This window comes from Antechinus flavipes, chromosome 1 (genome assembly GCF_016432865.1).
Source record: "Antechinus flavipes isolate AdamAnt ecotype Samford, QLD, Australia chromosome 1, AdamAnt_v2, whole genome shotgun sequence".
In the NCBI taxonomy this organism is placed as follows: Eukaryota; Metazoa; Chordata; class Mammalia; order Dasyuromorphia; family Dasyuridae; genus Antechinus; species Antechinus flavipes.
Window position 1 is genome coordinate 725,699,144 of NC_067398.1, and position 16,997 is coordinate 725,716,140.

At 47.5% G+C, this 16,997-nt stretch overlaps 2 protein-coding genes across 3 annotated transcripts in view; both read right to left on the reverse strand.

Annotated features, from left to right (window-relative positions):
• The window catches only part of LOC127545847 (zinc finger protein 420-like), a 330,731-nt gene that overhangs the window by 38,593 nt on the left and 275,141 nt on the right, over window positions 1–16,997 (reverse strand). The window lies entirely within an intron of this gene.
• LOC127545869 (zinc finger protein 501-like) overlaps window positions 320–16,997 on the reverse strand; it is a 38,435-nt gene continuing 21,757 nt past the window's right edge. The window contains exon 5 of the mRNA XM_051973372.1: window positions 320–3,790. Within this exon, the coding sequence (XP_051829332.1) occupies window positions 2,556–3,790 (1,235 nt within the window). The 3' untranslated portion in view covers window positions 320–2,555. The remainder of the gene's footprint in view (window positions 3,791–16,997) is intronic.

Sequence of the window (16,997 nt, forward strand, 5' to 3'; positions counted from 1 at the left end):
CATGGACTGGCCATGGGGATGGCAGGGGGTCACCATGTTGCCCCCAGACAGCAGTTACACGAGGGGGAGCATCACCCCATTAACGGCACTGGCTAGGGGGAGTGGGGACAGGAAGAGAAGAGCTTGGGTCCTAGAAGGCTCATTTCTGAGGAAATTATAGAAGGGATACCGGGCTGAGGGCCCCCTCACTCCGCAGTGAGAGGAATCAGGAATCTCTCCTTTCCTGGTTCATTATTTCCACTCCCAGAAAAACTCCAAGCTGGGGTGCAGCTTCTGTCTACACTCTCCCCCACAAAGGACTCAATGTACACAATGGGCATGCTGTACAGGACAGCTTTTTATTTCCTCTACCACAGAAACTGCTCCAGATAACAGATTAAAAGGCAAGCATTCACAAAGGAACAACACTTACACTTCACTGAAAAGACACAACTTTCTTAGACGAGTGAAACAGCTATTTCCATTTCATCTCCGAATTATTCTGAGTCTCTTGGCCAGCCAGGCAGGGCGTCCTCGTCACTTCAGCTGCAGTATTCTCCTAGGGACTGGGAGTTTGGGTGTCCATTTTATGGGATAAATGGTGCAATTGGGGGCAACTACTTCCTTCAGAGCAGCCAGCAGAAAGCTGAATTCCAGAATTCTCAAGGTCTTCCCAGAGATGTTCGCTCTGGAGACATTTGTTCCACAGATGGGCCGGCCACTGGTCTGCACTCACGGAAAACAGAAAGCAGCAGAAGGGAGCCCAAGAATCCACAAATGATAGAGCAGAGAGCCTGACTTCAGTCCCTGGGGAAATTCTTGGATAGAACACCCATTAAATGACAAACATCTAGAAAGTGAAAAGTGATCACCAAGAGCTCCATCAAGAATACATCGTACCAGACGATTCCCATTTCTGACAGGGGATGGAGACGAATGAACTAGCAGAGCAGGAGGATGCTGTGGATAGAGTTCAATTAGATTTCAGCAAGACTTTTGATAAAAGATTCCAGTAAATTCTTATGAAGCTTACAGAGAGATATTCATCACACAGTAATACAATCACACGGGATAAGAGCTGGTCGGATGGACTTGAGTGGTTGGTGGCGGTGTTAGCATGAGAGGAGGTCTCGGATGGAGTGCCATAAGGATCCATGCTTGGCCCTGTGCTATTTAACATGTTGATCAATGATGTGAATGTAGGCAAAGATGGTTTGTTAATGATCCCAAGTTGGGAGGGATAATTAGTATGATACAGTGGACAAGAGAGTCAAGATTCCAAAAGATCCTGGCAGGCTAGAGCACTAGACAATCTACTAAGATCAAATTCAATAGAGATCACTATAAAATCTTTCACTTGGATACTAAAAAAGTAACTTCACAAGTACAAGTTGGGGAGTCACAGCAAGAGAACAGTTAGGAAAAACTATCGGGAACTTCAGGGAACTACAAACTCAGGAATCGGTGGCCTCTTTCAGAGACCTAGCTTCCCAGAATGGGAGAAATGCCCGCTCCACTGTGCTCTGCCTTAATCGGCGCACATCTGGAGTAGCGGGTTTAGATGTCCTGATAGGCAAATGAGGGAAGAAAACAGAATCCACAAACTATAGGCCAGAGGACTTGACTTTGATTCCTGGGGAAATTCTGGACTAGAATAGACCATTCATCCTCCAGAGGAGGACAAACTGGATGATAAAAGGCTAGAGTCTATGTCCTAGGAAGATTAGCTGAAGGGAGTGGGTATTTGGTTTGGAGAAGAGAAGACTGAGAGGGAAGAGGGAGGTATGAGAGGGGTCTTCATGTACTTGAAGAACTATCATGTGGAGGAAAGATTTGATTTCTGTTTGACCTCAGAGATAGAACCAGGAGTCAGAGAAGGAAAGTTGATGTCAGAAAAAACTTGCTAAAAAGTGGAATGAACTGTCACGACAGGGGCCAGGTCCCCAACTTCTTATAGGTTAAGTGAAAACGGGATGACCACTTGTTGATGTCTTGATTGCCGAGGTCCCAAAGAACTCATTGTGATCCTGTTTCTTCCTCGAGGAAAGCCTTCTCCCAAATATTCAATCCAACATTTATCACTTTCTATCTTCCAAGCAACTTGCTAGGCCCTGAGGATTTAGATGATTCCTGCCTTGCAAGAGCTTCCTGCTACTGGAAAACAACACTATGTGCTAAATAAGTCTAAAATATGGACAAAGTACACAATAAATTTCTTGGGGAGGGCAGGGACTAATAACTGGGGAAATCAGGAAATGGTTCTGGCATAAGATGACACTTGAACCAAGCCAAAGGCAGGTAGGGATACTAAGAGGGGCAGCAAGGAGGGAAATCATTAGAGGGTGCACAAATCTATGGAAATGGGAGACAGAATGTTAGCTAGGGGGACGATAAAGAATCCAGCTTGGCTGGAAGGGAAGATGTTGACCAGATGTCTCCGATTTTGACCAGAAGAAAGCCACCCCACATGATGGCATCTCTATGGCTTTTCTCTGGTTTTGAATAAATCCTCTGCATTCATAAGCGATCTCTCCAGTGTGAATTTTCCAACGCTGAGTAAACATTGATTTCCGACATTAATTCTGTTCGTACGCTTTCTTTCCACTATGAATTTTCCGATGTTCAGAGAGTCCTCTGTTCTGGCGGAAAGACTTCCCACAATCGTCACACTTGTACACCTTCTCTCCGGTGTGAATGTTCTGATGATCAATAAGCCCAGTCCTCTGGGAGAAGGCTTTTCCACATTCATTGCATTTGTAAGGCTTCTCTCCAGTGTGGATTCTCTGATGTCGAATAAGATCCGTCTTCTGACCAAAGGCTCTTCCACACTCTTTACAGTCATAGGGTCTCAATCCGGTGTGAATTTTGTTATGTTCGGTAAGCCCCTTCCTCTGAGAGAAGGCCCTCCCACATTCGTTGCATTTGTAGGGCTTCTCGCCGGTATGAATCCTCTGGTGACGAATAAAATCTGTCCTCTGACTGAAGGCCTTCCCACACTCATTGCAGACATAGGGTTTCTCTCCAGTGTGGATCTTCTGGTGTTCAGTAAGTCCCTTCCTCTGGCGGAAGGTCTTCCCGCATTCGTTACATTCATAGGGTTTCTCTCCAGTGTGGATCTTCTGATGTTCAGTAAGTCCCTTCCTCTGGCGGAAGGTCTTCCCACAGCCATCACATTCATAAGGCTTCTCTCCAGTGTGAATTGTCTTATGTTGAGTAAGGTGGGAGCTCTGCCGGAAAGCCTTTCCACATTCCGGACATACGTAAGGTTTCTCTCCAGTATGAATTGCTTGATGTTTAATAAGTTGTGATCTCCAAGAGAAGGCCTTCTCACATTCATTACATTTATACTCTTTCGCTTTGGAACAGATTCTCTGATTTTCAATAGGGGCCAAATTATACCTGAAGGATTTCCCACATTCGGTACACATAGAAAATATCTTTTTGGGGTACATTTTGTTGCATTTTAACAAGTGTGTATACAGCCTAAAATTCTCTCTGTGTGTATCACATTTACAGAAATCCTTTTCAACTGATATTTTCTCTTGGGACAATATGACTGGTTGCACATCTATGCTTCTATCACTTTCATTATCTTTATGACCACTGACATTTTGGGAAGGTTTCTTTTGAGTAGCTTTTACTTGCTGAGGATGTTCCTCATGATTTTTCTGCTGTTTCTTTATCCAGGACTCATATTTCCAAGCCTCTTCCGAACTGGAACCAGAAAGACCATCTCTTGGGAGTCTCTCCCGGGACGACTGTTCTGGTTTTTGACTCGATTCCTTGCTTTCAACCGTATTTTTTTTCGAACCTAAAAGAAAAAAATAACTTGGTCATTATCTCCTTTCCACTGCTGTATCACAAAGTTCTGGCTTACTTTCCAAGCCAATTTTAGCAATGTTCCTTTCTTCAATTTATTTTGCATGCTTTCCTGCTATGGCCAACATTTCTAATGGAAGGTCAAATCAGAATGAAAATGAGGTACAGTCTTTGCCTCCCATCAGGTCCTCCTGGCAAACTGTCCAGTGTTTCTACATTACAAATCATATCGGCAGGGGTAGCTGGGTGGTATGGTAGATAGAGCACCCAAGAATATGACTTCAAATCTGGCCTTGGACACTTGACACTTACTATGTGACCCAGAGAAGTCCCTTAACCCCAAATTGCCTACACACACATACACACCTAAATGAAATTAGCTCTCAACTATAAATGAATTCTGTGGATTGAATTAAGACAAGATCCTTCAATGACTATTTTTTAAAAGATTTTTCAACATTTGTGCTATTTGGTTGAAAGATACATTTCTGATAAATTCTTATAGATTTTCATTATTAATGTGATTAATTATTCTGATTAGATCAAACTAAAACATCCTCATGTCTTTGGCATAAATCCAATTCAGCCATACTAAAAAGAACTGGAATGTCTAAGATCTTAGTTCAAATGTTTGCACCAATATTTATGAGTGATATTGCTCTCCAGTTCTCTCCCAGCTTTGAGCATTTTACCCAGACTTTTGCCCCCTCCCTCCCCTTCCCTAAAGCTGTGGAGGGCAACACCATCTAAGCTAGTAGTCACCCTAGATTTCTCTGTATCTCTCACAATCTGCTACCAAGGCCTGCTGATTTCCCCTTGGCAGCCTCTCCAAAGTACTTCTCTCTGGTTCTGCTACCCACCCTGGCACAGGCCCTCATTCACTCCTAGATTACTGCCACGGCCTGCAGTTAGCTCTGCCTTTCCCAAGCATTTCTCTACTCCACTAATTTTCCTAAAACAAAAGTCTGACCGTGTCACTTCCTTATTTTTTCTGGTGGTTCTCCATTGCCTCCAGAACGAACACAAAATGCTGTCTGGCATTCAAAGCTTTTCATCCTCTCCTTCCCTTCCGGATTTTTTACACCTTTCTCCCCACACATTCTTTCCAATTCTGTGACGTGTCTGCTGGCTATCGGGTCCCTCCATCTATGGCCATCCCTCGTGACTGGAACCAACTCCTTCCACTCTCAATACTGACCTCCTGGGGCTTCCTAAGTCCCCATTATGATCCCATTTCCCCTCCTGGATCACTGCTTGACTAGGAGAGGGGACGCTCACATCACCAAATGGCCGCAAGGGCTTCAGCAACATACGAACCCAGAACTCTGGGCAGTGCCAGCCTTGGCTGGACTATGGAGAAAGCAGCAAGTTCCAGAACAGCAGCGCCCACTGCTCACCACACCAAGGCCTGTAACTCTGTGGGTCCCCCCAAAATGGGAGCCTCGGGCTCAAAGATGGCTGCAGATGGAGAGCGCAGCCCAGAAGCCCCTCCGAGAGCCCCTCAATGCGGGGATCTCCCCTCGGCTGCTTCCCGGGGATCTCCTCACCACGCAGACTGACTGGGCACCTGCTCCCCCCACTGGGGGGCCATGGGCCAGAGCGCAGCCCAGAAGCCTCTCCTAGCGCCCTCCCTGCTGGTACCGCCGCATTTGGCCCGGGCTGGAACACGATTCTTCCCCTGCCTTGGGGAAGGCCAACAGCGCCACCTAAGCCATAGAAGATCCCGGCCAACGCCTCCCCCCAGTCTCAGCCTCCCGGATTCCCAGACTCCAGGTGCGGGGGGGCCCCTCTCCTCTCTAGAGCCAACACAAAAGGGGAAGCTGCGCCCCTCGTGGTCACTATGGGGACCGCACTAGACCCATGCTCCCAAATGTCCCATCCCAAGGCCAAACCTGGCCCCTTAGTCAGTAACCCCTCTTTTTCCCCCTCCAGTGGGAGGCCAGCCTTCCTCGGATCACTGTCAGCCTAGAGCTCGGGAGCCGAGAGCAAGAGGCCTGACCCCCGGACCTCTGCAGAGAGCCCCTGACCGCCCCCTCCCCCACCGCGGGCCCCAGAACCAGAGGAATGAGAACTACCCCCGGTGGGTCATAGCGTCACGCGCAGACGCCCCATAGGCCCGGGAAGCCACGCCCCCTCTGCCTCAGTTTCCTCAAAGGGATTCACCACCTTCCGTGAGGGTCAAACCAGAAAGCCCCAAGGTCCCGCCCGTGACCGCTCCCCCCCAGGGTGAGTCCTGGGGCTCCGGGCTCCCGGGGGCGGGACAAGTGGCCCCGCCAAAAGCCCCATTCTCCCGTCTTTGAATCCAAACATGGTGTCACCACTCGGCCCTCTGGCGCCCCTCGGAGGGCACTCAGCCAGGCCCGTCCCCCACAGCCACCAGGCTGAAGGACTTGGGGAGGCTCCGGCAGCCCCCAGGCGGAGCCTAGTCTCAGAGAAAGCCCCGCCCCCAGCCTCCAAGGGGAAGGCGGGCCGGCCCCTCCAGCCTGGAGCCCTCCCCCCAACGCCTTCCCCACCCCCCTCAGCCTCAGCGCCCCCTGCTGACTGCCTTGAAGCTGCAAGCTCCTGGTGAGGGCGGATTTCTTGTAGCTGCCAGGATTAGCCCCGAGTCTGGCACACAGTAGGGCGCCAATGGACGCTGGCTGACCCGCCCTGACCTCATACAGAGGGAGGGGCCCCACCTGTTATAACGGGGAGCTGGAGTAGGGGGACTCCTCAGTCCGGGACTCCCTTCTCCCCCAGCAAGTTTAACTCACTGACCAAGCTCTCAGCTCCCAGGCTTCCCCTCCCCCGCCGTCAGCCACGCCCTCATCTTCCCCAGACGCGGGTCGGAGTCACCGCCCGCCCCCCAAGGCTCCAGGCCCACGTGAACTGGTGCCGAGGGAAGTGATTGTACGCAGCAACAAGTGGTCAGCTGTGACCACCGGCTCTTCACCACCACGTGCAGACAGCTGCGTACGAGGTTCCGGAAGTCAGGGCCCGCAGAAAAGGCTTCTGGCAGGAAGCAGGACGGGAAACCGGGAAGTGGAAAGGGGGACACTCACTGGGGAAAGGCCAAAGTGCCCGGATTCGCCAGTGTAGCCGGGCTGGCTGAGAAACCCGGAAAGGGCCCGGCGGGGACCAACCAGGGTCTCTATGCGGTCAGAAGGCGATCCTGGGCTCCAGGAAGATCGCCGCGGGGGCTGATGGGGGGGGGAGGGCCTGGAGTGGGGGGGCTGGGGCGGGTGGACCCCCGCAGCTAGATGCAGGGGGAGGAGATGAGGGCCTGGGGAGCATCCCTGGCAGGTGCGGGGAAGAGCAGCTCCCTGAAGCCTCCGTACCAGAGCCGGCGCAGACCTGAGAACGCGAAGAGGGGGGAGGGGGCGAGGGGGCTGGGAGAACGCTGCAAGGAGTGCGGCTGAGAGAAGGGAAGGCCTGCGGAAGTTCCCTCGGGATGCAGTCTGTCCGACTTCCCAGAGCCATGAAAGCCTGGAGGGCCGCAGGAAGGCGAGGGACAAGAGAAAAGGCCTAAGGCAGAGCCTGCGGGGAGAAAAGCAGCGGCAGAGAAGAGACCACTGGGCGGGGCAGCTCAGGGAGGACGGAGTGCTGAGAGGGGGGGCAAAGGGTCAGGAGGTGAAGGGGAGGGGGGCCCGGCTGCTGAGGGCCTTCTCCGGGCCCTTATCTCGAGGTCCCCCAGGGGACTTGGAGGAGGGCAGGTGGAGCAGGATCCCGTGGGAGGCCGGGACAACTCCACCAGCGCCCTCTGGGGGTGGGGGAGGGTTCCACCGGTGGCCTCTCAGCGGGGAATCTTTCCACCAGCGCCCTCTGGGGGTGGGGGAGGGTTCCACCGGCGGCCTCTGGGGGTGGGGGAGGGTTCCACCGGTGGCCTCTCAGCGGGGAGTCTTTCCACCAGCGCCCTCTGGGGATGGGGGAGAGTTCCACCGGCGCCCTCTGGGGTCAGGGAGGGTTCCACCAGCGCCCTCTGGGGATGGGGGAGAGTTCCACCGGCGCCCTCTGGGGTCGGGGAGGGTTCCACCGGCGGCCTCTCAGCCCGCGAGCTCCGCCTTTTCACCACCTACGAGTCCTAGATCCCAGGGGGAGCTTTTCGAACGGCGCTCCCATGGCCCCCTCCTCTCCCAGTCTATCCAGAACGTCTTGTCAGCTTTTTTGTGATTACTCCCACCTTTCAGGTAAGTCTGGGTGGGCCCCCAGGAGACTCTCCCAAGGAACCGGCGGTCGCCGGTAATCATGACAGATGTCAGCTAAGAGAGACCTGAGGGGCCTGGACAGAATCGCTGAATCGGCGTTTGAACGCTAGGCGGGACAGACTACCGCTCCACCGGGATGGGAAAAAGAATCTCGTTTTTTAAACACTTTGACCTGAAAAGGAATGGAGCGCCGAGGGCTCATTTCTAGGCACCAGGTAGATAAAATCCTCCCAAAGCGGGGCAGACGTCCGAAACCCACGGGAGACAAAAGGAAAGAGCCAATGATAAAATGCCCGCTCACCCACGCCCTCGGGGGCCGCAAGCGCGGGCAGAGGCAGAGGGCACTGGCCCTGCTAAGCAGAGAGAGGCTCCCTAAGGCCAGGCTGCCCCGGGGGGACAGGTGTGGGGAGACCGACAGAGAATGAGAAGGAGCAGCGCCAGGAAGCACAGTTATTATCTCAAGGGGATCTTAGAGGAGGGAAAGGGACCTTCTCTTGGCTCTTTGCTGAATCCCTTTGGAACTCAGCCCGCTCCAACTGGAGTTAAAATGACAATAAGCTTCGCCCCTCCACTTGAAGATGGGTTCAAGACTGCAAATTCTTTTGAGACACCTCCGGACACTGGCCTACGACCCTAAACTTTCGGGGCCCTTCTTGAATGGGAAAAGTTTGCTATTTCTTCAAAAGTAAAACTGTAAATTAATTAAACTATAGGAGCGAGTTCCTGTGTCCCCATGCTTCCCTCCCTAGCAAACAATTCCCAGGCTATGGGTGACTAGACCGACTCCGGGAACGTATACAACAAAGTGACTGGCTCTTATCTCCCCAGTCCACGGGTGGAGAACACCCATCTGGGGCAGCAAAAGACCCGATGTGGCCAAATCTTAAACACGTGGGTGGCCTCCCCTTCCCACTGAGCCAGCGCTGACCGGTTTAATGCTTCTAGTGCAGCCTATACGCAAGGCCACATTCTCAGCCAACCAGAATGAGCCAGCAAGAAGGGGAGAGGCAGAGAACACACAGACTGTCCCTGCAGCCTGGGCTGGGCCCCCCCTCCCATGCCCGGTTCTCATGAGAAAGGAGTGAGACTTTATAACCTGAGAGATCTCAGAGACTTCCGTTCCACACATCCTGAACCTCAACATTTGGTGGCCTGGTAGGGGGACAGTCTGGACTCCCCTGGCTTGATTCCCCGTCACCCTGAGCCCCCCATTTTTTCTCCCTCAGTCCTATAGCTGGGACACCCCTAAGCCATTGGGACAAGGCTCGTCTGGATTATCATCAGCTCCATACTCAGCAAGTTTTCCTTGGCTGGGAATGGAAATTATTTGCACTTTTGGGCAAAGTTCCTAGGAAACCTTTGCCACCTTTTCACCTTCTCCGGGATGCCAGAGGAGACAAAGTGTTATAGGATGGCTTTGGGCAAAGAAGGGACAGCCCTCTTCCATGTCATTTTGTCTGTGTCTGTGTCTCTGTGCAGAATGTCTCTGTCATGTTTGTTCCGGGAGCTAGATTTTGTTCCCTGGAAAGATTTAAAATGCAACCAGCAATCAAAAAACCTTTTATGCTGCAGTTGAATACTGGGAATGTTTCTTAACATCCTTGACTTCCACTTTAAAAGGGGAAAAAGCCTAACTTTTTCCTGTGAACTCCGGCTCTGACCAAGCTGGGGGCTACAGAAATAAAGTTAGCCAGTTAAAATTAAAATAACATTTTAGTAGATTCTCAAGGTTTAAAGAGCAATGATTAAGAAGTTTGGCAATTAGTCATTTTAAGATTGTAAGAAAAATTGAGGATAATTCCAGGAATTCACCCATTCTGAAAGAAAACAAACAAACAAAAAAAAAAAAACTAGGTAAACAGTAACTTCTTGCTAACCCTTGACTCCTGTCTTGTCCGAAGTCCCCTTCTGCTCCTTTGGGAAAGCCCCCAGAAGGTATTAAGGGACCCTCTCCAAAGTCCTGAGTGTATCTCAGTTGTGGGGACTGCTAACAAGATCAGGATAGCCCAAGTCCTTTGGTTTGCTAACCCCTTTCATCCCTGATCAGATTAAGAAAAGAGAATGCTGAAGAATAATAGGGAAACTAAAATTCGACCCCACCTGTAGAAATGGGAGAAGTAGCAACAGCCATGAGGACCCCACACAACTTTGCCCAAAGACCTCCCCAACCCAACTTGGGGGAATGGGGAAGGAGGAGGTCAGGCTCCATGGTCAGCTTTCCCTAAGCCCTGGCACCTGAAACCACCATCCAAGGGAGATCCTGGCACCAGTCACCCCAACCTCCAACAGGTTCTGTCCAGGAACTGCCTGGAAGGAGCCTGGCGCCCCTGGCGGTACCCAGCCTGGCAGCGGGAGGGGAGAAAGCCAGTCAGCCCTTGCATGGCATAAGCCCACCATTCTCTGTTTCAGTTGTGGATGTGTATCAGCTACGTCATTTTTGGCAAATTATTTTATCTGCCGGGTTTTCTGATGTGTAGAGAGAACTAATAATGACTGTTGTGAAGATCACATGACTGCAAAAGTGCTTACGTAAACCAAATGAGCTACGAAATGCTGTGTTGTACGCAATCGCTTCGTGTTTGACAACTTTGCCTGGATTTTTAGATGTGACCAGCAAACAATGTCAGCGTTGAGATAAGTGATTGTTGTGTGTGTAAAATACCCTGGAAGCAAATTCGGCCAAATGCAGGCCTCCCCAGGACTAGGAAGATAGTGCACAAAGGAAAGAGAGTCTCTTTCTCTTTCTTTCCCCTTGCTTCCTTCCCTGACTGCAGCAGGGATACATGGATGGAAGCGTGAGAGGGAAAGAAAGAAAACACACTCAGTTCAGCACAATTTGTTATTTGAGATACGATTGTAAAAGCAATTTTAAAGGAGGCCTAATTAAAGCCCATTAAAAGGATATGTGAATTGTAATCTATTTGCACTGAGTGGGTTAACAGAAGATTTAAGAGTTTGGGAACTTTAGGGAGCCAGAAAAGCAGCTTGCAACAACTTTAAAGCCTCTGGCTATTTTTGTTATCTAGAATCAGACTTCTGAAGGCTCTGTCAGTGAAAACTGGACCCTTAACCATTTCCTGGCTCACACAACAGAAATGGTTTGTGTGTAATTCAGTGGGTCTAGAACATTTAATTAGAATTTAGGGTATTTCATGAACTAAAGTTAAGTCGATTTTAAAATCTGTTCTATCTCAGTTTTAATAATTGCCTTGTTTTCTGCCTAAAACACATGGGAAACTTATTTAAGGGAATAGAAACTACAACTAAAATTGTTTGGTTATTACTTAGGAAACTTCTAAAATTGTTAACTAAGTTATTTGGAGTTACTGTCATCATGTTAAACCTAAAATTGGCGACTACTGTGAGTGGAACAAGAGGAGGGAGGTGAAAGCCTTATGAGTTCACCTCCAAATATGAGGTGTGCAGCTCCCTTTCTCCCTTCACAGCACAGCATCAAACAGCTCAGCCCATGAAAACACTAAGAATAGTTGGGGTGGGCAACAGCCCTTCCCTGGGTCTTTCCCAACTCCCCTTAATTTGTAAGCTTGTCAGTTTTCTTAACCATCAGGGAAAGCCAGGTCATCAGCCCTGAGAAATGAGCCTGTTCAGGACATATAGTTCCTAAAAAAGAAATGTGTTTACTAAGAACCTATAAGTTTGTTGAATGATTAATCCTCTGCACTGGGATGAGTTTAAACATATAAAACAAGTTAAACAGAATCTCCTATGTATGTAAGTTCTGGTAAACTTTTAAAAAATAATTTTCCTAGCCCAGTGGAAACTTCTCTGTGGCCCACATCAAACTACTCACTTGGGAAGTCAGGCTCTCCAATCCCTCGTGAAACCTATTTTCACAGGTCACAAGCTGGGAGAAACAACTAAAGAGGTCTCTCAGGTCTGTCCAGTTTGTGCCCAGGGTGTTAACCCCCCATCCTGAAGTCTGAGGAGGGGGACATACCCAGGGGAGAACTGGCAGATGGATTCTACACATGCAGGGGCTTCAAACATCTTTTGGTCTTTGTCACACCTTTACTAACTGGGAAAAGCCGTCCCTTGTAACCTGAAGACTCAGGTTTTTTCCTAAAGGAGATAAACCCACTGAAAACTAATTATTATCTCCTCTCCCCTCCTGCTTAATGCCTTTTCAACATTAGGAGGCTTGTGTGTAGGCCCCTGAGCACTCCTTTCACTGTGCACACTGCCGCTATTCTATCCATTACACCTGCTCCTCTGCGAAGACAAAAGCAGGTATTTGGGATATCTTTGGTATTTACCCCAGAAAGGGGAGACATCCAATCTTCCTCTGGGTGGGGTTCCTGGTTACTGTCTCTAGGAACCCCCAAACTTAATTCCACTCTTAATTTTTCTGTTTGCTCATGTTTGGCCCCCACTTTTTTAACCTACTTGTGAGATGTTTCCTCCAGACTCCAAGCTATGACCTTCCAACTCCTCGTTCACCTGAATACCATGGGCTAACTGATTCTGACACTCAGCCCACCCCATACCCCGAATGCTCCTGTGGCCATCTTGCCTCTCCTCCTGAGTCTGGACCTCTGCACCTCATTAGGGACAGCTCTACACCCCTTATCGACACAAAACAGCTCCAGAAGATGAGAGCCCCATCCCTTTCAATCTGCTTGAGACAGGAATAGCTTCTAGGGGAAACAGCAATGAGTCCCCCTGACCTTGGGGTGCTTCTGCTCTAACAATCTTAGTGATGCTAAAGTTTCCTGGCTCAGGATGGTCTTATAAATAGATAATTTGCTGGTCAATGATAACCAAGTTCCTGAGACTGAGTGAATATTCCACCCCCCAGGTCTACCTCGGGGCCATAAAATGAGCCTATCAATGACATGGAGAATTGGATAAATGTGTCTCCTTGCTCCTGGTTCTTTGCTAAATTTTTTTGGAACTTAGCCCATTTCAATTGGCATTACTAATACAATAAACTTTGCCCCTTGACTTGGAGATGGGTTCAAGCCTGCAAATTCTTTTAAGACACCTCACAACACCAGGCCACAACCCCCAACCTTTTGGGGTCTCCTTCTGAACCTCAGCAACATAACACGAGGGGAAATCAGAAATAGAAAAAATCCATCAATCATCACTTCAAAGAGATCTTTTGTGGAAAAGACACAGAAATATTATTGCCAAATTTTGAAACCCTCAGATAAAAGAGAAAATTTTGCAAGAAACGAGAAAAAAACCAATTCAAATACCCTGGAGCTATACTTGAATTGTACAAGAATCATCAGCAGCTACAATAAAATATCCCAAGTCCTGGAATCATATCTACCAAAGCAAGCAAAAAAGCTAGGGGTAAGGCCAACAATATCATATCCCAAAAAAATACCTATAATTTTGAATGAGAAAAAATGGACATTCAGCGAACTTGCAGATTTTCAGGACTTTCTATCAATGAAACCCAAACTTAACAGAAAATTTAACTTATAAGAGCCCATATGAAAAATCAGTTTTAAGGAAGTTAACATGGACAAGCTGTTTAAACATGGACAAATTATTCATTTTTTTACATATGTATATTAACTGTTTAAAGTTCACATCAATAATAGGTAAACTCAAAAGAAAGATTGGTACGTGTAAGGTTAAAATAGTAATTATGTTACACAAATGATGTGCAGAGGAAGAATAGACACATAGGCATTAGAGGGGGGAGGAAGGCTTGTAGTTCTGGAAGCCTACTCACATCGGGAATGGATTAAATGGGCAACACTACATAGATACTATGAATGGTATAACACCCTCCAAAATCCATAAAGAAATAAGGGAGGAGGGATAGGTTGATGGGGAAGTAAAAGATGAGGGAAGAAAACAAGAGAGGGATTCTTGGGTAAGGGGAGGCTAAGTAATAGTAAGGCAAGTAATGGAGCAATATTTAAAGAGTCAGCAGGAATAGGAAAGACGTGTGTGTATATGTGGGGTATGTGTATGTATGTATGTATGTATGTATATCTTTTCTTATATATATATCTTTTATTAACTGTATATTGCTTGGAAAGAAGATGAAAGGAGGGAAAAGAATAAAATAAGTAATATGTATAACAGAGAACCAAAGAACAACTTACAAGAAAGTAAAGAAAAAATGGAAATTTATGAATATAGTTTCTTCTACTAATATATATACTTTCTTGATCTGTTAATTTGTTGTCATATGTTTTGAATCCTCCCTGATGTTTTGCTGAGAACATCACTATGTTCTCTTTTATTTTGTTTTGTATTTCTTTTGTTTTTCTTTTTTTCTTACTGTTTTTCAAATAAGATATATATATATATATGTATGTGTATATATATATATAATTTTTTAATTACTGTACATGTATCAAATTGCTTGCTGCCTTGGAGAGGCAGAAGGTAAAGGAGGTAGGGAGAGAAAGAAATTGGAACTCAAAATCTTACAAAAATGAATGCTGAAAGCCATCTTTACTTGTAATTGGAAAATATATCATTAAAATAAAACTTAAGAAAAAATGTGTTCTGTTTGAGATACGTTGTTCAGTTTCATATGTTAGGATATTGAATATTCACAGGTTGGAAAATTCTTCATTCAGGAGGTTTTGTGAGAGGGCAGTTTAGTCTATTGAACTGGCAAATGGATATGACATGAAACGCATTTATCAAATAAATCCTCATTTGACTGCTGAATAAAAAAGGTGGCAGAGGCAATAGAGCACAGGCCCAAATCCAGCCTCAGAGTCAGAAAAAAAAAAGTATAACCCCTCCCACCCCAACAGTCAAACAGATGCAGCCATAGAACTAGAGAGGGAGTGCTGGAAACAATGGAACTCAGTAACAAAACAGTATGTCTTAAAACCCTAAGTTCCTTAGGGAAAATGTCTCCATGTGATGAAAACTGCTGGGAGAACTAGAAAGCAGCTGGCAGAAACTAGACTGAGAGTAACGCATGTCACACTCCACAAAACCTTGCAAACCATGACCTTAATATAAGGATCCTACTATGAAAACAAATAGAAGATTAGCCTATTGTAGACCTCTCCTGGCCATGAGCAAGAGCCAGGCAATGGCCAAAGGGAAAGCAGATCACTGACCAAATGAAATTGAGATGCTTTTGCAGACAACATTCTGGAATCCAGAAGGGAAGGGGTCTATGGGAAAAATCTCTGTGTCAGATTTCTCAGATAAAGGTTTAGATCCAGAAATATAAACAATGAGGGATGGGAACAAACAGCTCCCAAAGAAACACCGCAAAATATTCACAGGCACATAAAAAATGTTCCAAATCACAAATAACAGAAGAACTATTTCCCACCAAGGTCTCACCTCCCACCCTACAAACGGCTAAAAATGACAAAAAGGGTAATAATAGTGGGGAAGTGAGAAGGGAGGAATAAAACAAAAACCAAAATGATTTCCAGAAGAAGAGCATCCCTTGGACAAAGCTAAGGATTCAAACTGGGAAGCTCCAATGGGGAGGGCGTTCCAGGCTCTGGCACAATGCAGTGGCACGAGTAGGGAGTGATGGGAGATGCCAGCTGACCTTCCCACTCCCTCCTGAAGCTCTTGGGCTTTATCCTGGAGGGATCCACTGAAAATCGGGGGGGGGGGTGTAACAGGGCCATTGCGGGAGGCCTGCTGGGCTTCAGATGACAAAAGTGGTTCCAAGTCTGCTGCGAATGACTCTCCCATCCACAGGGAAGTTCCTTCATCCTCCACATCTGGCTTATTCAGCTTCCCTCAGGCAAGGAGCATCAGCAGGTAAGCAAAGACAAGGAAGGGGTAGACAAGGTTGGCACCTTTCTGCCCACAAGGCCACTTGCTGGCTGAGTCCCTACCCAGAGGTCTGGGTGCTCCGCCGGGGCGCCCGCTGTCCACATGCCATCGGACCCAGGACTACATCAGGGTGGGCTTCCGCTCACTGCCAAAGCTGGGTTAGGCTGAGGGCTCCCCAGAATCTCCTCCTGAAATCAGCCTGGCAGAGAGATGGTGAGGGTCTGAACCAAGGGGAGCCAGGCCAGGAGGAATGCCGTGGGGCTCGGAAAACACCCCTCAAAGTGGGTCCGTCATCAGATGGGGGATGAGGCAGATGAAGCCCAAACGCTGAGCTTTTGAAGCTGGGTAACGAGGAGGAAGAGGATTCTCGAAAAAGAGAATATATTTTGGAGAAGGAATGGGTTCTCGGAGGCAACAGAATGCAATTTACTTTGTTTTTAAATGTTCTTTCTTTCATGAACATGACAAACTCCAACAAACACAAACATTTCCATTTGCAAAAAAAAAAAAAGTTATTGTAGATGAAGTTATGAATCTGTGATGTATGGTTTGGTTCTTTACAGTAAAATATTATTTTTAAATGCTCTAAATCACTACTCATTAGAGAAATATAAACTGAGACAACTTGTTGGTTTCATTTCACACCTCTCAGATTCACCAAGATGACAGGAAAACATAATGATACACATTGGAGGGGATGTGGGAACACTGGGACACTAATACATTGTTGGTGGAGTTGCGAACTGATCTGAATTCTGATAGACTGGCTCTTCTCAACAATGAGATGATTAAAGTCAGTCCCAATGATCTTGTGATGAAGAGAACCATCTACCCCAGGGAGAGGACGTGTGAGTGTGGACCACAACACGGCATTTCCACTTCTTTTGTTGCTGTTGCTGTTTGCTTGATGGTTCTTTCCGGTCTCATTTTTTCCCTTTTTGATCTGACGTTGCTTGTGCAGCATGATAAATGTGGAAATATCTTTGGAAGAATTGCAGGTGTTTTGCCTATATTGGATTGCTTGCTGTCCAGGCAAGGGAGCGGTAGGAAGGGAAGGAGAAAGACTTGGAACACAAGGTTTTGCAAGGGTGAAGGGGAAAATTGTCTTTGCATGTATTTCTACAAATAAAAAACTGTTATTAGAAAAGAATAATTATTGTTAAATAAAGTAAAGTGAAAATTAACCCTAAAAGCAGCATTTCCCTCTCGGTTGTCAGGGGTGCTGGCTCCAGAGAGTGTTGTTTTCAGGATGAACATTTATCCTGC